General features: G+C 43.2%; 1 protein-coding gene and 1 pseudogene across 1 annotated transcript in view; one reads left to right on the top strand and one right to left on the bottom strand.

The window, feature by feature from the left end:
- ANKRD13C (ankyrin repeat domain 13C) overlaps positions 1-24,021 on the bottom strand; it is an 80,336-nt gene extending 56,315 nt beyond the window's left edge. Inside the window, exon 1 of the mRNA XM_036754528.1 lies at positions 23,434-24,021. Coding sequence (XP_036610423.1) covers positions 23,434-23,836 — 403 coding nt within the window. The 5' untranslated portion in view covers positions 23,837-24,021. The remainder of the gene's footprint in view (positions 1-23,433) is intronic.
- LOC118846228 lies at positions 6,232-6,703 on the top strand (annotated as a pseudogene).
- Positions 24,022-25,168: the final 1,147 nt, after the last annotated feature.

Raw genomic sequence — 25,168 nt, 5'->3', positions numbered from 1 at the left:
TACCCCCTCTCAGTGCTAGATAAATTTAATTTAATAAAAATAAATTTAATTATTTAAAATAAATTTTAAAAAGAAATTAAGGAGATGAATAGAATTTTAGAAAAGTTAGATATGATAGACTTCTGGGGAAAAATTAATGGGAATAGAAAGAAATATACCTTTTTCTCAGTCGTACATTATATCGTCACAAAAACTGACCATGTATTAGGGCATAAAAACCTCAGAAACAAATGGAGAAAAGCAAAAATATTAACTGCACCCCTTTCAAACCATAATGTAACAAAAATTACATTCAATAAAGGACCATGGAAGCACAGAGTAAAAATTAATTGGACTTGGCAAATATGGTGATACATTTTATATGCCTTTATGTTTCTAATCAATATATTGCTTATTTTCTCAAGTGGTAGGGGCAGGGCAGGAGGGAGAAAAGAATTTAAAACTAAAATTTTTTAATGAACATTAATTTTTTATCTAATTGGGAAACATTTAAGGAAAAAATAAAAACATAATTTTGAAAAACTTAATAGGAAACTAATCTAATCCTAAATAATGAATGGGTCAAAGAACAAATAGAACAATCCATAATTTCATTAAAGAAAATGACAGCAATAAGACAATATGCCAAAATTTGTGAAATGTAGCCAAAGCAGTACTTAGTGGAATATTTCTATCTCTAAAGGCATACATTAATAAAAGAAAGAAAAAGTAAATCAATGAACTCGATATATGACTTATAAAAAAAACTAGAAAAAGGACAAATTTAAAATTCCCAACTAAACACCAAAATGGAAATCCTGAAATTAAAGGTGAGATTAATAAACGTTGACAGTTAAAAAAAAAAAAACTACTGAACTAATAAATAAATCTAGAAGTTTCTGCTTAAAAAAAAGATAAATCATTGGTTAATTTGATTTTTAAAAAAGGAAACAAAATTAGGAGTATCTAAAATGAAAAAGGTGAATTACCCCCCAATAAAGAAGAAATTAAAGCAATTTTAAGTTATTTTGCTTAATTATATGCCAGTAACACTGACAATCCAAGAAAAGGATGAATATTTACAAAAATATAAATTGCCCAGACTAACTGAAGAGGAAAGTGAATACTTTAATAATCCTATCTTAGAAAAAGAAACTAAAGAAACCATAAATGAGCTCCCTAAGAAAAAATGCCCAGGCCAGATGAATTTACAAGTGAAGTCTGCCAAACATTTAACCAACAATTAATCCCATTACTATATAAACTATTTTCAAAAATTGGTGAAGGAATCCTACCCAATTCTTCTTATTGAACAAATATGGCTTTGATATTCTAAACCAGGGAGAGCAAAAACAAAGAAAGAAGACTGTAGGTCAGGTTCACTAGTGAATACTGATACAAAAATTTTACATGAAATATTAGCAAGGAGATTATGCCAATATGTTACAAAGTTACAAAATAAACCATATAAATCATCAGCATTTCTATTACCAACAAAAGAAGAGATAGAAAAAGAAATTCCATTTAAAATAACTGCAGATATTATAAACTACTTGCAAATATACCTACCAAGTCAAACCCAGGGATTATGTGAACAAAATTATAAAACGCTTTTCCTACAAATAAAGACAGATCTAAGTAACTGGAGAGTTATTAACTATTCACAGGCAGGATAAGTCAATATAAAAAAATGACAATTCTACCTAAATTTTTTATTCAGTGTCATACCAATCAAGCTACCAAGCAATAATTTTTAGAGCTAGAAAAATATAAATTCATCTGGAAGAACAAAAGGTCAAGAATATTAAGGGAATCAATGAAAAAATATTTGGAAGGAAAAACCTATGAAAACTTATATGAACTGATTCAAAGTGAAGTGAGCAGAACTTTTTCACTTTATACGTATAATTGATCATATGACTTTCTCAAGGGGGAGGGGAGATTAGGCAGGAAGGGAGAGAATTTGAACTCAAAATTTTAAAAAACGAATGCTAAAAATTAATTAAAAATTAAGAAATACTTTATAACCTCCCTCCCCGCAAAAAAAAAAAAAAAGTGGCTCCCAAAACACCACAGAATGTATGAGGTCAGATTAGTGCAGACTACAATTAAACTGCTCACTCCCTATTCTAAGGGATATATGGTACACTTAATGCAGCCAAATATTGCATTAGCTTTTTTTGGTGCTGCCTGATAATTCTAATTCCTACCTAGCATCCAGAGTCCACTAAAATCCCCAGATCTTTTTAAAAACTACTATGTAACCACGTCCCTGCCACTGAAGACCTTCAGTGTAACCATGAACCATCATGACTAAACTGTTCTTGGAATCTGCCTATTCAAATCACAAAGAATCCATCGGATTGTATTGTCTAATCAATATCTCTCCACCTTCTTTCTCAATCAGAACAGGATGAAACACTTTAGCAAAAGCTCTGATAAAATCTGCGCAACTTCAGCATTCCCTTTACTAATTTAATAAAGCAGCCAAAAAGGAAACAAAGTTATAGAATGGCATGACCTGCGTTTTGTAACCATCGCTTCTTTTTCTACTTTTAGCCAAACATCTCTTTAATGCTCCCTTCTAAATCAAAGTCACTGTTACCAGCCTAATCTGCAGCTTTCAGACATCTACCCTTGTCTAATCTTGTACTTCTCTTGCTTCCCTTGATTCTACAAATACCCAGTGAGAGAAGCATTACAAGTATTACAATTTTCCAGACAAGGACACAGGTTAATCTCAGTTTAAGACAGGAAAGGTCTCCTGGATGAAGGTCCATCCAAGTGGCTCACAGCTAGCAGAGATCAGAGCCAGAATGTGAACCCAGGTCTCCTGGACTATAAACCTAGCACTTTATTCACTCTGCCATGCTAATAATGATGTAAGAGATTAATGAAACCAAGCTTACAACAGGCTATTAATACACACTGTACCTCACGTATGACCTCAACTGGTTTTAGACAATGTTTTTTCATTACCAAGTCAAAAATCAGTCTTAGATTGAAATGTTCAATGACACTTCAAAATTATCAAAGGCTCTAGTAACAAAATTTGCTACAAATAACTATTTATATGCCTGACTCTAAAATAAAGAACTTTCTAACACTGCTTTAAAAATGTATAACCTACATAAACTGCATTGAGTCACTCAAAAGTTAATTTCGAAAACACTAACCTACTATTAGGTGGCTCTTAAGCATGGTGTAATGGTGGTACAGTGGATAGAGGACTAGGCCTGGGGTCAGGAAGACTCATCTTCTTGAGTTCAAATTCAGCCTTGGAAGGAAGGTCAAGGAGGACAATGACTGTGGTGAAAGAGGGATGGTATAAAGTATTAGGGTTCCAAGGACTACTAATAAGCATCATACATATATCGGGCAGCTAGGTGGTATAAGATAGAGCACTGGGCCTGGAATCAGGAGGACCTGAGTTCAAATGCAGCCTCAGATACTTACTAGCTGTGTGACCCTGGGCATGTCACTTAACCCTGTTTGCCTCATCTCTTAAATGAGCTGGAGAAGGAAATGGCAAACCATTCCTGTATCTTTGCCAAGAAAACCACAAATTGATTCTCGAAGAGTCAGCCATACCTAGAAAAACAATGAAAATATCACCAGATCTGGAGTCGAATTCTGGGTTCACATTCCATCTCTGACAGTCATTAGCTGTGTAGACCAATACGCAAATCACTATGCTGTATCTGTAAACATAACTCCTTATACTATCTACTTCACAGTTACAGTGAAGAAAATCTGACTTAAAGTACTACATAAATATGAATGACCACCATCTCATCAGTGAATCATGTGGACATTTCTTCTAATAATTCTATCACTAACACCTCAAGTAGGTTGGATGGATAGCTGGGCTTAGAAACTGAAAGACCAAGGTTTAAATTCTCTCCCAATACTGACCAGCTGTGTGACCAAGTCATGTCCCTAAAGTAGCTCCCTAGACTTCAGTAGATAAAGTTAAATTCTTTCCACTGATGAAGTAACAAATTCTTCACGTATTTGCAAAAAGCAAATTAAGTAATTTTGAAATACTAATTCCCAAATTAGGTGTTTTTCTAACAATCCTTCCTTGATGTTTTATCTGCCAAAACAAAAAGTTTCATCCCCAAAGAGATACAATTTAGATCATGCAATCACTTGAGAAGAGACAAAATCTTCTAATAAGAGTCACAGCTGATAAAATTTTGTTCAAAAATTAAACCCAAATTTAAAAAAAAGCTTTAGAAAATTGTCCCAAAATATTTCAATAATGAACGACAAACCAAAAATACTTCTCTAAGCACATGAGGAATTCAAGATAAGTATATTCTGAAACTAGAATTCATCATTCAACAGTCGACAGCAATCAATCCACACTTATTAAGCACCTGCTCCATGCCAGGGGCTGTGAGCGAAGGAATTCTTGCCTTCCAGGATACGACTGTTTTGCAATGACAGGCAATGTCTAAGTCCAGATAAGGGAGCCGCAGAATAATCTGGGGAGAAAGGTCCTAGCTGCTGATGGATCAGGAAAGGTTTCACATAGAAAGAAGGAAGAACTTAAGCTGAGCCTTGAAGGGAAGATCTGTACAAAGTGAAGCAAAGTAAACAGGACCCATAGTACAATGCATACTGAAAGACTCAAACGCTGATCCATGACCTGCCACAATTCCAGGAGGGTGCTGAAGCATGCATGCAACCCCTCCTCTGGAGAGAGAGTCAATGGACTCCTGCATTGTGGGACACAGTCAACTCAGGACTTGGTTTTGCTTGACTATGCACATCTGTCACAGGGATTTTGTGTTCCACTTCTTAATGGGGAGGGGAGGAGGAAGAAAAAGAAATGCTTTGCTAATTAAAAAAAAAAAACTATATACCTATTGCCACAAAAAAAATGTTAATCATTCTATAAGAAGTTATTTCAGAAGCAACATGTATGCTGATCATTGTTTGTATAAAGCAAAAGGCCAAACTACACACCAAATTAGAATAAAGGATAAAAATGGGGGGAAATGAGTTAATTGTAAAAGCTCCAACATCAACTACTTACTTCAACTGCTGACCTTCCCTTTCAACTTACTGAAACATCAGAAGTGGACCAAAATGACAATAACTAGCACTATTTCTGGAGAAATTTAATCTATAAAAACTGTCACCTCAACACGGAAGTGTCTCAGCCAACTTTACACAATCTCCCTTCAAGGTGAGAAATACTGTAGCCAAAAGAAACCCTTGGGCATCTGCAAAATATCCCAAGGGATGATGGAAAAATAAACAGCAAGAAGTAGTTAACAGAAAAGGAGCCTCAAGAGAACTGGAGCTGGGGCCTAGCTAGGCACCTTCATCCTGAGAGCCGCTCTGAAAGAAAAACCGGGTGCAAGAGGTGGGATGCACAGAACTGCTCCCCACTGCTGCTTCCACAAAAGTCCTTCACCTCCACCCTTTCAATAAGTGTGTTCTGAAACCTACGCAATGTTGATATGTCAACAGGAAATCAGACCTCCAACAAACTAAGCTGAAACCAGGCTTATTCCAAGAGGAATGAACATGCATGTGGAAATCAAAGCCAGAGAAGAGAATTCACAGACCTTACACAAGTTTACATATTTATGACAGAAGGACAAAGTGAGGAGGGGATACCAGGAAGGGGAAAGGTATAGTCAAGGTGGGAAAAGGACAAAACCCCTCCAGATGGGGAGGAACAAAGCCATGGCAAAAGCCACATTCTTTTCCCTGGGAACTGTGAGACTCTGCAGATAGGAAGGTCCGCTTATTTGCAAGGGACCCCAACAGCACAAGTATTTTCCCAGCCTGGCACAAACTGGCTGGCACCTGTCCTGCCTCCCAAGGACACAAAGGGAATCGAATCCAGCTTGGGGTATAACAACAAATTATGTCAGCTCAGGGAGGGCTTAGTCATTAGCATGTTAAGAGCCTGCAGGAGGCTCTAGGCCCAGAGCTTGTGGAAAGGTTAAATCAGAATCAGGGGCAACAGGGATCCCAGTTTCCCAATCTCTGCTGCGTCCAGCTAAGTCAACAGGTTACTTTCCCAACTTTCTCAGTGACTCAGCACAATTCTCACTGCCCCTCGTTCTTTGCCCCAGGCCTGCCACAAGCTTCAGGACTTCAATATTCTTGGTGAACATCAAGGCCATGAGGAGGGCCGTTATTTCTTTATTGAATTTGTATTCCAAGCATCTAAGAGTGCTTTACATCTAGTAATCACTTAATAAAAATGTTTTTATTCTTTCCCCCAAGATGGCGCCGAAGGCGAAGAAGGAAGCCGTTGTCCCCCCCCAAGACAGAGGCCAAGTCCAAGGCCTTGAAGGCCAAGAAGGCAGTGTTGAAGGGTGTCCACAGCCACAAAAAGAAGAAGATCCAAACATCCCCCGCCTTTCGGCGACCCAAGACACTAAGACTTCGAAAGCAGCCCAAATACCCTCGGAAAAGTGCCCCTCGGAGAAACAAGCTCGATCACTATGCCACCATTAAGTTCCCCTTGACCACTGAGTCTGCTATGAAGAAGATTGAGGACAACAACACCCTAGTCTTCATTGTGGACGTCAAAGCCAACAAGCATCAGATAAAGCAGGCGGTAAAGAAGCTGCATGACATCGATGTGGCCAAGGTCAACACACTGATCCAGCCTGATGGAGAGAAGAAAGCCTATGTCCGACTTGCTCCAGACTATGATGCTTTAGATGTTGCCAACAAAATTGGAATCATCTAAACTGTGTCCTGCTATCCCACTCCACCTACAATAACGTTTTCCAGTATAAAAAAAAATGTTTTTATTACCTAGTGACCAGCTGTCTTAAATTTTCCCAACTCCACTCTCTTGATCAACACAACCCCCTTTCCCACCCACTTCAACCACGTGGCACCGTGGGTATCCCCTAGACTTCCACTATCCCAAATGACCAAACTTCAAACTTCCCATTTCTAATCACATCCCTATCTCCCTCCACTTCCAGTCCTCTCTCACACACTGCTCTTCACTCCCATCCTGGCCTCTCTTGTCCAGTGACCCTCTTCTCTTCTTCCTACTTTCCAAAACACTTTCATTTACTTTGGTCTCATTTGTTTCTATGCTAGCCTTGAAATGATGGCTTGCCACTTTAATGTATCTCTCTCCGTGACCGTAGAATTCCTTTCAGAATCACAGAGAAGTTCAGGAGGGATATCTGAGTGGAGTTATAAAGGACTGTCAAGAATTCTGCCAGTGAGGACATAAAGAGAAGACATTCCAAAAATGAGGGACAGCAGAAGCAAAGCAATAAGTCTATGACTAACCTGAGGGAACAGCCAATAGTCACTTGATGCAGGTGGTCAGGTGGCTCAGTGGGGAGGGTACAGGCTTGAGCACAATGAATATTTTTAAGCAGACAAATGCTATAATCAGAGCTATGTACTAGTAAGACTAGTCTGAAAGCTTTATTAAAAGAATGACTTGAAATAAGGAGGGTGGTGGCTAGAACACCTGTTAGGAGGCCAGTACAGTCCTATGGCAGCAGTGGGTAAAAGGAGAAGATGCAATAAATGTAAAATGATGCCAGATAGGAGATATTACTGGAAGTCAACAGGTGAAGAGCCAATGAAGCCCAGGCAGGAGAAAAAAAGACACATTAGAGGAAGACTCTTGCACAAGTGAAATGGCAGGAATTTGTGACTGGGGAGGAAAGTTCTGAAGTTCAGTTGGTGAGACAGTGAGGATGAGAGTTAGCATGACCACTCTGATGCATGGCTGACGTGGGGGAAAGGATCTGGAACTAAAGAGGGTGAAAGGTGCTATGGCCACAGCTCATTAGCACTCCACTGCCAAGGCTTCTTTATTACACAGAAGTCTCCCAAATCTAAAAACTCCCTCCCCTGAACTCCAGCTCCCCACTTCTAACAGTGTGCTGAACAAAGGAGGGTAATGATATAAATACAAATTTGGGAGTCAGTAGATCTAGGTTCAAATTCTATCTGCCTTCTGTATGATTTTAAAGTCTATTCATCTCTTTGGGTTTGCATTTGTTTTCCAATGCTTCTGAGTTCCACCAGGATATCCCACTCACATACGCTCTAACCTCAACATGTCCAAAACTGAAACCATCTCATAAAACCTGCTCTTCCTCCCAACTTCCCTACCATCATTTCCTAAATCACTAAAGCTTATCCATCTATAAAGTAATACGCATGTGAGCAAAAACCTACCTACACACACACACACACACACATTCCGCTCCAAATCCTCTTGTGCTGGTGGCAGAAGAGACTCACCTATTACATTGTCTAATCAGGTTTCGAGTTTGTGTATTTCTAGGTACATGATTTGATGGTGACCATACATAAATGTTTTTCTTCCTCAAACAAAACATACTGTGTGAGCTCATTGTTCTTCAGTCATTTAAGATGTATCTGACTCTTCATGACCCCATTTGGGGTTTTCTGGGCAAAAATACTGGAGTGGTTTGCCACTGCCTTTTCCAGCTCATTTTATAGATGAGAAAACTGAGGCAAACAGTGTTAAGTAACGTGCTCAGGGTTACACAACTAGTATGTGTCTGAGGCCTAGTGCTCCACCCACTGAGCCAACTAGCTGTCCAGGAGGGAACTCATTAGCAGCATAATACAGATTTTGTCATTGGCCATATCCTATTGAATGCTTTTGTAATTGGAAACATGCCATTTTATGGCTAAGAATTAGAAATTGAAGAGATGCCCATCAATTAGGGAATGGCTACACAACTCATGGTATATGACTGTAACAGACTGATTTCAGAAAAACCTGGCAAGACTTACATGAACTGATACAAAATGAAGTGAGCAGAACCAGCAGAACATAGTACACAGCAAAGGCTAATTATACAAGGAAGAACTGTGAATGACTTAGCTATTCTCAGCAATAAAATGACCCAAGACAAACCCGAAAGACTCATGATAAAAAAAAAAAGCTATCCTCCTCCAGAGAAAGAAAGGATGTCTTGAGACTGACTGAAGCATACTGTTTTTCTTTCTTCCTTTTCTTTGTTTTGTTCAGGTCTTCTTTCAAAAAATGACTAATATGGAAACATTTTGCATGGCTATATATGTATAACCCACATCAGACTGCTCACCATTTCAGGGAGGAGAGGGAGTGAGGGATGGATTTTGGAACTCAAAACTTAAAAAAAAAAAACTTAATAAAAAAAGATGTTTAAAACTGTAGTCGTGGAAAAAATAAAATAATATTTTTTTAAATATACCATTTTATCTATGAAGACATAGAATGCATACTTAACATATTTATAGACTATACAAATAATTGTACTTTGGGAAGACAAAGATAGCTAATCCATTAAATGATACAAAAGGGATTCAGATCGCAATAGGCTGAAAAGACCAGATCAATAAACATTCACTAAGGGGATATTAGGTGCCATGCATTGTACTAAGAACTGGGGATACAAAGAAAGACAAAGGACAGTCCCTACCTTCAAGGAGCTCCAGTCTAATGGGAGAGACTGCATGCAAACTATGTAAAAAAAACAAGTTCTAGATATTGAACAAAAGGCAGTAGAATTAAGAGTGATGGGGAAAGACTTCCTCTAGAAGCTGGGATTCTAGCTGGGACGAAGACAGGAAGATGGAGATCATTCCATGTATGAGGGATGGCCAGTGAAAATGCCCAAGGAATAGTACAGAGGCAGGTGTCACTGGATCACCAGTGAAGTGATCACCAGGAAGACCAGAAGGGTGGCCTTGGGGGAAACTAGGTTATCAAGGGCTTTGAACAAACAAGATTTTATCTTGATGCAGAAGGTAATATGGAACCACTGAAGTTTACTGAGTGGGGGTGAGGGTGTGGCTGACATAGTGTTGCAACAATGTGGCTAGCAGCTGCTGTGAGGGTGAAAAACCAACACAAGCCCAACAACAAGAACCCTATAAGCCCAGGTTCTTTTAATCTGCTTAACTAAGGAAAGCAACATTAAGGGGTTAACAATCTTACTTTAATCCAACATACAAATGTCATTCACTCAGCTCAGGGGGCTTCAGAGCAAATACAAACAAATTACAAACACACATTTATAAACAGATCAAATACAATTCATAGTTACCAAGGAACCATCGACATCTGAGTTCAGCCAGGAACTGGACAACGGCTGGCCCAGGGTCATGCGCCACTCCTACTGTGGCTCAGAGCTCCAAAAGAGAAAGCCAACCTCTGCGTTTATATATCTTGTTCAGGGTCAAAGGTGAGTCACACATGCGACTCACCCACGTGATCTAAAATCTTCACAAAAATGCAACTTAAACCCACATGGTCTAATAGCCTCTGATGTCACAAACATGTTACTCAAACCCATGTAAACTAGGCTTTCCCTTGAGGCAGGGAGGTCATCAAGGACTCCTAATGTAATCAAAGAAACAAAGGCCAAACTCTTCTAGGACACTTGGTTGAATAAGTGCTAACAGCCCATCTTGATTGCCAATACACATAGCTGGACCTGCACATTAGGAAAATCACTTTGGCAGCTGAGTGGAGGGTACACTACAACAGGGAGAGATTTGAGGGAGGCAGACCAACAAAGGAAGCTAACGCAGCAGTCCAAATATGAGGCGTTGAGGGCCTGCACCAGGGGGTGCCATGTCAGAGGAAAAAAGGGGGCCAGCAGAGCTGAGATGTTACAAAGGTAAAAACAACAGGCCTTGACAAGGGATTGGACATTGTGGGGCAGGGTTAAAAGAGTAAGGAGTAGAGGACAACACTAGGGTTGAGAGGTCAGATACCAGGAAGATGGGAGTACTCTGGAGAGAAACAGGGAAGTTTGGTTTAGGTGGAAAGTAAGTTCAGTTTTGGACATATTAAGTTTAAGATATCTCTAAGACTTCCAGTTCAACATGTCTAACAGGCAGTTAAGAGATGGGAGACAGCAGGTCATCACAGAGGTCAGGGCTAAATAAGCAAATCTGAAAATAACCAGAATAGAGACGAGAAGTGAATCCACGGGAGCCATTGAGATTCCCAAGTGAAACAGAATAGGCAGGAAAGGCCCAGGACAGTGCCCTGTGGGATGGCCAAGGTTAAAGGGCCTGACCTGGACTAAGGATCAGCAAATGAGACTGCAAAGAATGGTCAGACAGGTAGGAGGAGAACCAAGAGAGAGTAACAAGGATAAGAGGGGAGCTGGCAGTGTCAGAGGCTGCAGAGAGATCAAGAAGAATGAGGGCTGAGAAAAGACCATTGGTCTGAGCCAGTTCGGAGAGAGTCACTGCAGTTGAATGAAGAGATCAGAAGCCAGGCAGTAGAGTTAGGAGTGAAAGGAATGAAAGTTGGAGCACCTATTGCAGATGCGCTTTTCAAGTTTAGCAACCAAAAGCAGGAGATAAATACAGGACAAAAGCCAGTAGGAATGGATAGAGGGAGGAAAGGAGGAATGTATCAAGTGGGAGTTTTTTGGAGAAGGGGGAGACTAGGACATGTTTGTATGCAGTAGGGAGGGAGCCAGCAGCCAATGAGAGACTTGGGGACAAGTGAAGATGACAGAGAGGGCAACCTGCTGGAGAAGACAAGATGGCCTGAGATCACTTATACATGTACGGGGGGTTAGCCTGCCACCTCACCATAAGAGGCAGATGGCATAGGGGTAATGAGAAATAAGTTAGGGGAGAGAGGGAGCTCTCAGAGAACAGCCTTAATTTTTCCAGTAAAATATCAGGCAAGATTCTCAACTGAAAGCATGAGGAGTAGAGGGAGGGGTAGAGGGAGCCAAGGAAGGTCTGAGGAGAGATGAAAAGGTTTGGAAGACCTGCTATGGAGAGCAGGATAGTGAGTCATTCAGGGAGGAGTAAAAGAATTGCCAGGCAGAAGTGAGGGCCCAGCTGAAGTTAGTTACATAGCAGAAATTCATAGGAGATCCAGTCAGGATGGTTTCCATGATTTTTTCCACCTTTTTTTCGGTAGCATAGGAGCAGGGACCAAACTAGAACCGGGCCAGATGCCAGCAAGGCTTTCGGTCATCTTTCATTTCAGCCTTTCTTTGTCTTTCCTTTTCTTCTTTCCCTTCCCAGGGTCCACAGCACAAACACTCTGCCCTAAGGGAATGTAAATCTTAATCTCTGAAAGCTTTTTTTAATAATCCCAAATCACTCTCTCACAGATTGGCCAACTACAGGCCAAGCCCTACTAGGTCATAGTTTAGGCCCTGATTGGCTCAGAATAACTGTAAATTAGCAGTGGTTTGTTTCAGCCAGATACCCTGAGGGTCTTCTCCTCTCAGAAGCATTTTTGTTTGTTTTTGGAAGAGGTAAATAGGCCATTCTCTAACTCATTTCTTTTTAGGCCTTAATCATCACTGAACGGGCTTTGCCTCCTGTCTGAACTGAGATCTGTTGAAGACCTCAGCTTGAAAAGGCCAGGGTCCCCTCCAGTCATCCCTATCCATGTCTGGCCACTGGACCCAGATGGCTCCAGGGGAGAAAGTGAGGGTGGTGACTTTGCTTGTTATGGCATCACCTCTCTGATGTCATGGTCTTCCTCAAGAAGGAAGGACAAATAACAAAAAGGTGTAGAAGCAAAGGCACTTAGTGGTAGAAGTGATTCAAAGTTGAGGCACAGCAGGGCTTAATCAGCTATATGAAAAGAGGGCACAGGACTCAAGAGAGCAGTACAAAGCTGAACTGGTTCACCAAGGGGTTAAAATGAAGAAAGAAGGAGAGTGCAGCTGTGGTGCAAGGGTGATGGCAAAAGAGAGAACTGAGGAGTGGAGGGACCGAAGGACACAGAGCAGGGTTTCCAGTATTGTAAGGCATAGGGATAGGGAGAACGCCAATAGTCAACAATCAGATGGGGAATTTCAGAGTCCACAAACAGGGAAGTGATACATCTGCAGGTGATGGAATGATCAAGAGTATGACCATGTCTGTGTGTGGCCAAGATAGAGCAAAGGAGTAGGTCGTGGGAAATGAGCAGAGGAACTAGGAGATTAGTATTTGGGAAAATAATCTGTCTTTCTGTCTGTCCATCCATCCATCTCTGCTGAAGCCCCCTACTAGGAGGGCAAGAGTTAAGAAGGAAAGATTGTGATCCAGGTATTGAACTCATTAAGGAAGGAAGGGAAATATCAATAGACAACAGCTACCAGGATATTCATTGGGTGAACTGCATGAATGTCAAAGGAGTAGTACTAAGTGACAGCAGCAAGGGGAGAACCTCAGGTGGTAATGAGGACAAAGAATATTCCAACTCCCCCACCCTGACCAATGAGTTAGAGGGAATGAGTCAAAAGCTGTGCCCTCAGGAGAAAGTCAGCTCTTAGTAAAAGCCAGAAATGAGAAAGGAAAAGATTGAGGATGAAAGGTTTATTGTCTATGGAACAGGCATTCCAGAGGGCACAGTGGGAGTAGCGGGTAGGGTTTGAAGGGAATGAGAACGAGAAATCTGGCAGTGAAGGACAGGGTTTTGAATGATGACCTATACGATTCAGAATTTGTTGTGTTGTGTTTGTCCTTCGTTTTCGAGGAGAACCACGGCATCAGAGAAATGATGATGTGACTTGCATTCACTTTGATTTGAGTGAGGGAGAGCTGTGCAAGGTCACCAGCCTCACTTTCTCCTCCAAAGCCATCTGGATCCAGTGACCAGATATTCATCAGGATGACTGGAGATGACCCAGGATGCAATGGGGGACCCTGGCCCTTTTAGACTAAGACCTTTTCATGTACACACTTAAGAGTGAGGTTAACACCCATTCAGTAATTAGGCCTATTTAAGAAGTGAGTCAAGGTATGGCCCCTTTAATCAGAAAAAAAGAAAAAAAAATCAAGCTGAGAGGAGAAGATCCTCAGGGTTGCTATTCCAAAGAGAAAGTTACCATTGATATTCACTCTAAGCAAGGAGGGCCCATTCAGAATCACTGGGATATGGAGGGCATAATCAGAAGAGTCTGTTAGTCATTAAGGGAAAATTTCAGATGGGCCAAAAACAAGAGGAAAAAACTTAAAAGGGGTCAATAAAGTCTTAAATACAATTACATAAAAACAGAACAAATACCTGATTTGAAAGTTCATGAAAAAAATAAGGAAACTTAACCCTAAATTCATAGTAGCACTATTTGTAATCACAAAATTTAGGGAAATATATATCCAACGATTGGAGAAAAGCTAAACATATATGATTATAAGGGAAAATTACTGCTCTGTAGGGAATGACAAATATGAAGAATTCTATGAGACACAGGAAGACTTATACAAAGTGATACAGAGAAAAGAAAACAGAACCCAAAAATCAATACACAAAATTTCTTACAAGAATAAAAATGAAGACAACACTAAAAAGTGACAAACCTCAAAGTACAATTGACAGCACTGATCCTAAATTACTAAATAAAGCACATATACTTAATCAAAATGATAAGGTACAAAAATTGAAAATCACATGTAGCAATCACATATTGGGCAATTTTGCTTAACTTTTTGGGAGAAACTCTGGGAAGAGGGTAACTGGAAAGCCATACTGACGAGTAGCAAAAAAAAAAAAAAAAAAACCTCATTCGAAATGAAATGTTTCAAATATAAGTTGTCAGGGTTTTTTAACTTAAAAAAACTAATACAATCAGAATGCATGAAGATAAGCACAGTATTCAGAACAAGATCAAAAGCACAATCTATTATACTGTACTGGTCATATGCTAATACTGTATCCAGGCACACTTCAAGTGATTCAATAACAAGATAGTGAGGGCTGTCAAAACCATATCATATAAGACAGAGCTGTCCAAAATGCACAGTAACGCTACAGCAGAGCTCTCGCTAAAATGGCAAATCCAAATATATTGTCTATTGTTTCAATAAAAACCTAAGGTTGGGCAGCCCTGATACAAGGCAACTGAAGGAACTGGGAATGTCTATTTTGTTAAAGAGAAGATTTAAGGAGGCCCATGACATGTGAGAAGAAATACCCTCTCTATGCAGCAGGTACTCTATACTGGGCAGAGTTATGAAGAGTGGAGAAAAGGAAAATTTAGCTCCCTATGATATAGGCAAGAATATTTTAAACTGTCCAACTGTTACAGAGACTGCTTTCAAAAACAGTGAGATCCTAAGTCAGGCAGCTAGCGTTTATTAAATGTCTACCATGTACTGGGGATCCAAAGTAAAAATGGCTGTCAGAAACATCACAGAAGAGATTCCCACACTGAACAGAAGGCTGGATTAGATAGTCCAAGGCCTCTTATAACTACGGCTTTTGTATGCCTGGGAAGAATCTACTTAACTAAATACTATGAATCTTGTTAGCATATGACATTGGACTGATTGATTACATTAACGCCCAGACCATCGCAGAACCTCCCAGAAGCTTGATGGGAAGGAAAAGATTTTGGCTTGGGGGCGGAGCCAAGATGGTGGCTGGAAAGCAGGGACTTGCATGAGCTCCCCGCCAGGTCCCTCCAAAAACCTATAAAAAAATGGCTCTGAACAAATTCTAGAACTGCAGAACCCACAAAATAGCAGAGGGAAGCAGGGTTCCAGCCCAGGACAGCCAGGATGGTCTCTGGATGAGGTCTATCGTGCATGGAGCGGAGGGGAACGGAGCCCAGCGTGGGCAACAGCAGGACCAACCAGACTAGGAGCCAGGCAGAACAGACCCTAGCGCCCTGAATCAGTGAGCTGTGGCAGTTACCAGACTTCTCAACCCACAAACACTAAAGACAACAGAGAAGGTTAGCAGGAAAAGCTGCTGGGAGAGAGTGAAAAGAGCTCGAGGTTCAGCCACCAGCCCGGAGCAGCAGGGGTGGTGCAGCTACAGAACTACAGCTTCAGTTGCTTCTGGCCCCAGGCCCACCTCGTGGGAGGAATTAAGTGGTGGATCAGAGCAGGAGTGCAGAGCCTGCTTAAGATTTGCGTCAGGTTGGCGATTCTTGGGGAAGGAGGAGCACTGGTGTGGCAGAGCTGGCTGTATAGAAATAGTTCTCAAATCAACAGCACATCCCCTCAAGCTTGGAACAAAGTACTCTTTACAAGCAGTCATACCCCGCTGAAAAACTCAAGGGTCAAGTAAGTTGGCTGGGAATATGGCCAGGCAGCGAAAACACACCCAGATTGAGTCTCAGACTTTGGAATCTTTCTTTGGTGACAAAGAAGACCAAAACATACAGCCAGAAGAAGTCAACAAAGTCAAAGAGCCTACATCAAAAGCCTCCAAGAAAAACATGAACCGGTCTCAGGCCATGGAAGAGCTCAAAAAGGATTTGGAAAAGCAAGTTAGAGAAGTAGAGGAAAAACTGTGACAAGAAATGAGAATGATGCAAGAAAACCATGAAAAAGCAAGTCAATGACATGCTAAAGGAGACCCCCCAAAATACTGAAAAAAATATTGAAGAAAACAATACCTTAAAAAATAGACTAACTCAAATGGCAAAGGAGCTCCAAAAAGCCAATGAGGAGAAGAATGTCGTGAAAGGCAGAATTAGCCAAATGGAAAAGGAGGTCCAAAAGATTACTGAAGAAAATACTATGTTAAAAATTAGACTGGAGCAAGTGGAAGCTAGTGACTTTATGAGAAATCAAGATATTATAAAACAGAACCAAAGGGATGAAAAAATGGAAGACAATGTCAAATATCTCATTGGAAAAACCACTGACCTGAAAAATAGATCCAGGAGAGATAATTTAAAAATTACTGGACTACCTGAAAGCCATGATCAAAAAAAGAGCCTAGATATCATCTTTCAAGAAATTATCAAGGAGAACTACCCTGATATTCTAGAGCCACAGGGCAAAATAGAAATTGAAAGAATCCACAGATCGCCTCCTCAAAAAGATCCCAAAAAGAAAACTCCTAGGAATATTGTCACCAAATTCCAGAGCTCCCAGATCAAGGAGAAAATACTGCAAGCAGCCAGAAAGAAACAATTTGAGTATTGTGGAAAAACAATCAGGATAACACAGGATCTAGCAGCTTCTACATTAAGGGACCTAAGGGCTTGGAATACGATATTCCGGAGGTCAATGGAGCTAGGATTAAAACCAAGAATCACCTACCCAGCAAAACTGAGTATCATGCTCCAAGGCAAAATATGGATTTTCAACAAAATAGAGGACGTTCAAGCTTTCTCAGTAAAAGGACCAGAGCTGAATAGAAAATCTGACTTTCAAACACAAGAATCAAGAGAAGCATGAAATGGCAAACAAGAAAGAGAAATCATAAGGGACTTACTAAAGTTGAACTGTTTTGTTTACATTCTTACATGGAAAGATGGTGTGTATAATTCATGAGACCTCAGTATCACGGTAGCTGAAAGGAATATGCATATATATATATATATATATATATATATATATACATATATATATATGTGTGTGTCTATGTATGTATATATGCAGGCGTATACACACACACACACACACACACAAACACACACACACACAGAAGGCACAGGGTGAGTTGAATATGAAGGGATGACATCTAAGAAAATAAAATCAAATTAAGGGATAAGAGAGGAATATATTGAGACAGGGAGAAAGGGAGAGATAGAATGGAGTAAATTATCTCGCATAAAAGTGGCATTTTAGAAAAAGCGGTTCTGTAGGAAGGGAAGAGGGGGCAGGTGAGGAAGAATGAGTAAATCTTGCTCTCATAGGATTTGACCTGAGGAAGGAATACCATACACACTCAATTGGGCATCTTACCCCCAGGAAAGAAGGCAGAAGATAAAAAAGGGGGGACGACAGAAGGGAGGGCAGACAGGAGAAGGAGGTAATCAAAAACGAACACTTTCAAAAAGGGACAGGGTCAAGGGAGAAAATTCAATAAAGGGGGATAGGTTAGGAAGGAGCAAAACATAGTTAATCTTTCACAACATGAGTATTGTGGAAGGGTTTTACAAAATGATACGCATGTGGCCTATGTTGAATTGCTTGCCTTCTTAGGGAGGGTGGGTGGGGAGGGAAGCGGGGAGAGAATTTGGAACTCGAAGTTTTAGAAACAGACTTACAAAACCAAAAAAAAAAATTTTTTTCATGCAACTAGGAAATAAGATACACAGGCAATGGGGCATAGAAATTTATCTTGCCCTACAAAAGAAGAAGGGAAAGGGGGATGGGAGGGGAGTGGGGTGACAGAAGGGAAGGCTGACTGGGGAACCAGAATATATGCCATCTTGGAGTAGGCGAGAGGGTAGAAATGGTGAGAAAATTCAAACTCTTGTGAAAATCAATGCTGAAAACTAAATATATTAAATAAAACAAAAAAAAAAACAGAAAAACAAATGGCATGAGGAATTTAATATAAAAGGATTATTAGTGGTATAATACATTTATAATATGTGAATAAAAGTTCCAAGAACTAACAGCTATTAAAAAAAAATTAAATTTGAAAAAAAAAAAAAAGATTTTGGCTTACTGACACAGTAAAGACCAAATTGGTGAAGAATGTTTAATGCCCAGATTCCAACATGCGTTTCCAACAAGCCCTCCAGGGCTTGTCCTACAAGTCAGGACAGTAGAGATGCACGCTGAGCTCAACCCTAAGCTGACCAGAATAAAGAGAGTGGGTCAGATAGCTTTCAGGAAACTGCAAAGTTCTTACTGGCCCTAAATATCCCATGAAAGCAAATGCCTACCTATCTTTTCGATACTAAGACCTTACCGGTTTTGCTATATGGAATAAAAATGTTCCTGAGGAACTAAAAATGATCATCACACAGAGAGCAATAGAGGGGCACATAGCAGAAGTGAGTGAACAAGCTGCACAACTTAACAAGAAATCCCCAAAAAAGAACAATACAGGGCATCATCATGGAACTTTGACAGCCTGATCAAAAAGCAAGGTAGTACAGGTAGGCCTCCTGTGTTCTGATGGTGGGAGAAAGCAAGGAAGACCTTCAGCACACCAGGTGAATCCCAAGTGATAAAACATCTAGGATAATATGGACAAGAGTACAATAGGGGCAGGAGCATGGAGGGTTGTGATCTGCATTCTGGGGGACCACAGGCTATTAAGTGGTGTCCACAGCTCCATAATTACTAAGGTTTACCAGGTAAATAAATACTTAAGGGCAAGAAGCATGTATTATTTATCTTGTATCTCTCTTAGAATAATACCTTGTATTTTTTTAACGTTGATATGCATCCTTACAAAAGGATAATATCTTCAAAATTTAAATAAATTATCCAGATTAGCAATAAAAGCGTCCTCCATCTATACCTTTCTACACAAGAGAAGCCAGTGATCAACAAACCAGTGAACTGGAGTGATCCTCTGCTACAGGGCAGTGCGTGAGCAATATGAGAAGAAAAAGAACATCACAACATTTAAACATGTAAGCAAATTCTAGGTAGGTGACTTCATTAACGCTGAAATAGAAACAAGAGGTAAAGATACTTTACACACAAGGCAAACAAAAACATTTAAAGAACAAAGAGGAACAATTAAAGGAAAACAGTTTAAAAGAGGACCAGAGATGGAACAACTCCTATTACAACAAAACTATAGATAAATACTGGACTAGATGCTGTCAAAGAAAAGTTAATCCTTAAACCCCAGTGATTGTGTGGATCATAAAACAAAATCAGTTCCAATGACATTAATCTGTAAGTCAGTCATACCTAATGAAGTACAATGTTTTATCACATCATGCATGAGGCATTCTGGCTAGTCAAATGTAGTCTAAATTACTCTAGCTCTGTATTTTATAAGTTTTGGCTAAATATTATACCAAGAAGGCTCATGATGCCTATTATGAGGATAGATACCTACTATGTGCAAAGACTTCCACTAAAATCATCCAATGCCTCCTTGTACCCTGAGGATGATTGGGTTCAGAAGAATGGGGGTGGGGGGGTTACCAACTGCAGGAAGTTATGGCAAACTAGAAAGGTTGAATATAGGCCCTTTCTCTCTTTCTCTGCTCTACTAGAGGATCATTCTAACTAAATTTATAAAGACTTGTCACCAAGTTAGTCAAAAGGTAATAGATGTTTCAGGCATAGCAGCTCTTGAAAAATATCTTCCAGGTCCCAAAAGTGCTAGGGATCTGCATTATTGGATATATATGGATAGTTGTTTCAACAATCCGGCTAGCAGCTTCCGTGGGGGTGTAAGATCCACCCACAGCCAGCACCCAGAAAGCTGCCAACAGCACAGGTTCTTTTGATCTGCTTAACTAAGGAATGCAAGGTAAAGGGGCTGACAAGCTTACTTTAATTCAGCATACAAATATCATTCACTTAGTTCAGGGGAAGAGACCAGCACACTGAACTTCAGAGCAACATACAAACAAATTACAAACATCAACAGACAGACCAAAAACAGATTCATAGTTACCAACATCTAGGTTCAGCCCGGGAGCTCGTGCGTAGAGTGTGTTGGTAAGCAAAATGGGCTCCTTAGCACTTAGTTCAAAAGTGCCCTTGAAGAGTTTGGCTTTTGTTTGCTTTGAGTAATTCAGTGTATTTCATTGAGCCTTACTAAGCGCTAAACCAGGCCCAAATCCCTATTAGGTGTAAAACCTATGTGGGTGTGGATTGGCAACTAAGGTGGGGCCCAAGGTGGGGCTAACTCCAGGGAGGGCCTAGTTTATACATCTGGGACAGCAGAGGCTCAGACCACATGGGTTTAATTCGCCTCTTTGTGATGATTCTAGGTCACGTGGGTGAGTCGCATATGTGACTCACCCCTGACGCTGAAAAAGATATAAAACCAGGGGTTGGCTTCCTCTTTCTTGGAGCTCTTTGCCGCAGCAGTGGTGGCATGTGACTCTGGGCCAGCCCTTGTTCTGAGCTCCCAGGCTGAACCTAGATGTTGGTAACTATGAATTGTATTGGGTCTATCTGTTGATATTTGTAATTTGTATTTTGTTCTGAAGTTCAGGGTACTGGCTTTTTCCCTTCAACTAAGTGAATGCTGTCTGTATGCTGCATTAAAGTAAACTTGTCAACCCCTTCACCTTGCTTTCCTTAGTTAAGCAGATTAAAGAACCACAGAAGCTGCTAGCCGGATTGTTTAAACAATAGTGTTCATACTGATGAAAGCATGGAAATGATGCAGCTTTCAGGGGTTCAGAGACCCCTCAAGAACTGGGGTACTGGACAGGGTTGTCTGGAAAGAATACACGGATTCAAGCATTCTTTAAGTCAAGTTGGCAAAGGTTTATTTTTACACTATTCAGTGGACAAAATTAAGGAATGTGTGACCTTAGTGGGGTACAGTTTAAGTTTATACAGGATAAACTACAGTATAATATATGCTGGGTATGCTAATCAGGTGATACAGGGTAGGGTTAGGGAATGGTTAAGGAGTGGTCAGTTCTTAAAGGAATTTGTACTTTTTGTATCTACTATGTAGGCATTTTACCCAGAGTTCACCAGGAAAAGGGGGGGGGGTGGCAGCAGTGCAGTGGGCACAGGGAGGTATGGTTTTTAGGTCTGCTACAACCCTAAGTTAATTAGCATTCAAGGCTGACTGAAGACTGCCCAGTCTGCCACCAATCGATGTCTTGTCTGACAAGACAGACGTAGGGAGTATACATATGTCTTAAGTCTAGGATACACATAATGAGGAGTCCAGGATGCATATAAAGAGGTAGGGAGTTGGTATAGATAATGTAGTGGGTATTAAATATCTTTATGAGTCAGTACTAAGTCAGTTCAAACTAATAATTCCTACAGGTGCAGTCTGTTACTATACCAGGGAGAGAGATAACTGTTTTGCTAGGGCCCATTCACGAGTAATTGCTAGGCATAGTGTCCCTGGGCTGGGGAGAAACTGCCAGAGAGAGTGTTTTGAGGCTAGAGAGAAATATGGTCTTGGAATTGGGGTCCAAGCACCGGCACCCAACACAAGCACCCCATAAGAACCTTGACTTGCATGGGCCCTGAGCACTCAAAAAGATACAAAGATTAACTATAAGGGTGTTCAGTGCCTATATGGGCTAAAAAAAAAAAAAAACCTAGGGACACAGCCCTCCTCCCACTAATAAATTATCTCCTACAGAGTTAGCAGGTGATGACCACTACTAATAGTCAACACTAAGCTTGTTATTGTAACAATCCAAATGAAGAAACAAGGAAATAAAATAGTCTATGAAGAAAAACAAGGTGTAATTTCAAGTAATATTTTTGTTTGTGATATAATTTATGTAAAACAGCAGGAAAATCTGAATGAAACTGAAATGCTTAAGATATTACAAACTTAGTAAAACAAGTACAGTAGTATGAAAGTTAAGGTACTATATAAATAACGAGTCCTTCACCACTGTGACTGATTAAAAATATTTCCTTGGCTGGCCCAATTTTTCAAAGATTATAGAGTACAGTGGGAATTAGGGGACCTAATTTTAGAAGCAATTCTATTGATAATCTCCTACATCCTTTTGGGCATAGGAGGCTGGACATTTCTTAGAAAAACAATGGTGGACAGCAAATCTGTTCAAATATACAAGTAAAGATGCTTGGCATTGGGGAAGGAGCACCTGCCATAAGCAACAGAAAACCTCCAGCTCCATGGGCTCAGCCACTTTGGAGGAGGCACTGAAGGCGGCTTCAGCTTTCTCTGCTGAAAAAAGAGGTAATAAACCTACACACAAACCCTTTGTAGACTGTACTGCACCACAGAAGTGTGAACTTCTTACATATTTACTGTTAAATAGACCATTCTGAACTATGAAAATACAATCCAGGGTTAAAAGGCATTAGTCTTTAAGAATAAGTCAAGTCTTCTTCAGTGTCTTAAGGAGATGGCACAACCCTACCAGACACGGCGAAGGAATCAAGCTGAGCAGCTATTAAGTCACTAACCCTCTCACCGTGTGCCTGGCTCACCCAGGGAGAAGGCCCATCAGGGGCATCCCCAAACCAAAAAGGGCACGCCCCTTGGCTGCAAACCTGGGCTTCCCAGCCACAGCTCGCCCTGGTCAGCAGGCCGGCCAGCCCGAAGGGATCCCGGCCTTCAGAGACCGCAGCTGCTTCTGCATTCTCTCCCACAAGAGCCAACACACAAGTGAACTGGGGCGGCCCCACGGTTCCGGTTCCGACCGATCCAACGAGGCGGGCCGGGAACAAAGCGCTTGGCAAGCCTTTCCCGGACTCCGCCAAAAGCCTCCCCTAAGCCCGGGGCCTGGGGCCCGGAGGGAGCGGGTGCAAGAGCCGGGAAGGGAAGGACTCAAAGTCCAGTCCGGGAACCCGCTCCCGCAGCCACAAGGGGAGTAAACAAACGGCCGGCTCCCGGGAAAGTTCGGAAACGGAGGAGCCCCCCGCCAGCGGGCCCGACAAGCGCCCCACATCCCAAGGGGGCCGCACAAGGAAGGCTGCTGGGGCGTGAGAACCCCGAGACCGGGCAGCGGGGTTCCTAGGGGCTGAGAGGCAGGGGACTGCGGAAACCCGCGGGCCTGGAGTCCTATTATGTCCCGGGAGTGGGGGGGCTGCGGGGATCCCCAGGACGGGGGGCTGCGGGGAACCCCGCGGGATGAGGAGTGCAGGGGCGCCCCCGCTCACCGTGAAGGTCCTTCTGGCCGATGTGGTGCGTCCGGATGAGGGACGAGAGCCGCCTCACGTCGCCCTTGAACACGCACTCGTGCATGGGGTAGAGCGAAGGGCCCCGGCCGGGCTCTGAGGCGGCAGTGCCCGCCACGGAGGAAGACGAGCAGCAGCCGGGGCCGGCCGGGGCCTGTGGCGGCTTGAGCGGCAGCCGGGGCTGCGGGGCCGCAGGGTGCGAGTGGTGGCGGGGCCCCTGCCGGCCGGCCTTGCCCCCGCCGCCTCCGGGCCCGGCCCCGCGCGCCGCCGTGAAGGGCCCGGGGGCGGCGGCCGCCTCGTCGTCGCCCGGCTCCAGCAGGTCACCGTCCTCCTTGCCGCAGGGCTTCGGGTCCCTCCGCAGGGAGCGGATCTTCTCGCCGGTCATCGCCGCCGCCTCCGCCTCCGCCGCCGCCTCGGCCTCGGGCTCCGCGGACTCCGGGGGGCGCTCAGAGCAGCCGGGGCGGCAGCGGGGCGCAGCATCCACTCCCGCGGCGGCCCCGGGCCCGACCCGCACGCATGTCCCGCCGCAGCAGCCCGCCCTGGGCTCGCTGGGGGGAGCTCGAGCCTCGCCTCCCGCCGCTCGGCTCACAGGCCGCGGCGGCCCACGGCCATCTTGCCCTGCCCCGCTGCTCTCGCGAGAGCTTGGCGAAGGCGGGGAGGCGAGCGGGATCAGCCGGGCCCGGTCAGGAAACACCGCGAGACGAGCGCGGCCTCGCGCCCGCCCGGCCTCGCCCCATGGCCGCTCGGCGGCCCTCGCCTAGACTCCCTCGGTCGCCGCGGGCCCGGGGCACGTGCCGAGCGCGCCCCGCCCCGCGGGTGCCGCCCGAAGGGCGCCTAGTGCCCCTGGAGCGGAGTTCGTGTGGGGCGCCGCCCCTCCACCCCTCCTCCTCCTCTTCCGCCGAGGCCCAGAGCCCGCGTTACATCTACCGGCCTCCCGCCGCTCGAAATGTGACGTCGATGACCGGAAGTGACGTCACGCGGCGGCTCCGGGAGCGGCTTCGGCTGCGTTCATCCCGCAGGGCTAACGTGACGTCAAGCCCGTGAGGCCCTTAACGTGGTCCGCCGGGAGGCCAGGCTGCGGGCTGCAGGCCTCCGTCGGGGGCCGCGGTCTCAGGCCCTCTTCTAGCAGGTCCCGTGATCGTTAAAGAGATTCCAATCCGAGTCATTTCTGCGGGTAGGCCACATGCCAGGCCTGCCCGCGGAGGGGAGGAGGGGCATTGAGGGGGGAGGGGTAGAGCCTCCAGTCAGGGGGGCGGGGCGTCGCGTCTGGGAGTAGCCTCCGACGAAAGGCGGCTGGGCAAGGCTTGCGCTAAGGGGAGCAATCAGTCTAGCAGGAGGAGCTGCCCCGAGGATAGGAATCCGAGACCCCCAGGGGGCGAGGGGCAGAGCCCGGTGGGGCGGGTGTCGGGGTGGTTGGAGGAGGGCAGCCCTGGCTGCAGGGGCCGAGGTCTACGCTGGGGAAGTGACTTCAGGCTCATCCCGAACTCTGGATTTTACTGCTGATCCAACCCACGAAACAACCGCTAAAGCCCGGCGGATCCGCGCGGGTCCTCAGTAACAGGCATTCTCCCAAAAATACTCGCGTGGGCTGAAAACTCCGGCAAATGCAATAAATACTTGAGCTTCATGAAACCACGGGTGTGTGCAATCCCGTGGGGAGGGAGTTACTTGTCAGTAACAGGGATAAGGGAAGGCTTCCTTGAAGGGCTTGGCATTT

This window comes from Trichosurus vulpecula, chromosome 4, assembly GCF_011100635.1.
Source record: "Trichosurus vulpecula isolate mTriVul1 chromosome 4, mTriVul1.pri, whole genome shotgun sequence".
NCBI classification, from domain to species: domain Eukaryota; kingdom Metazoa; phylum Chordata; class Mammalia; order Diprotodontia; family Phalangeridae; genus Trichosurus; species Trichosurus vulpecula.
Note: the sequence above shows the minus strand (reverse complement) of the source record. Positions and strands in the feature narration are given on the sequence as shown.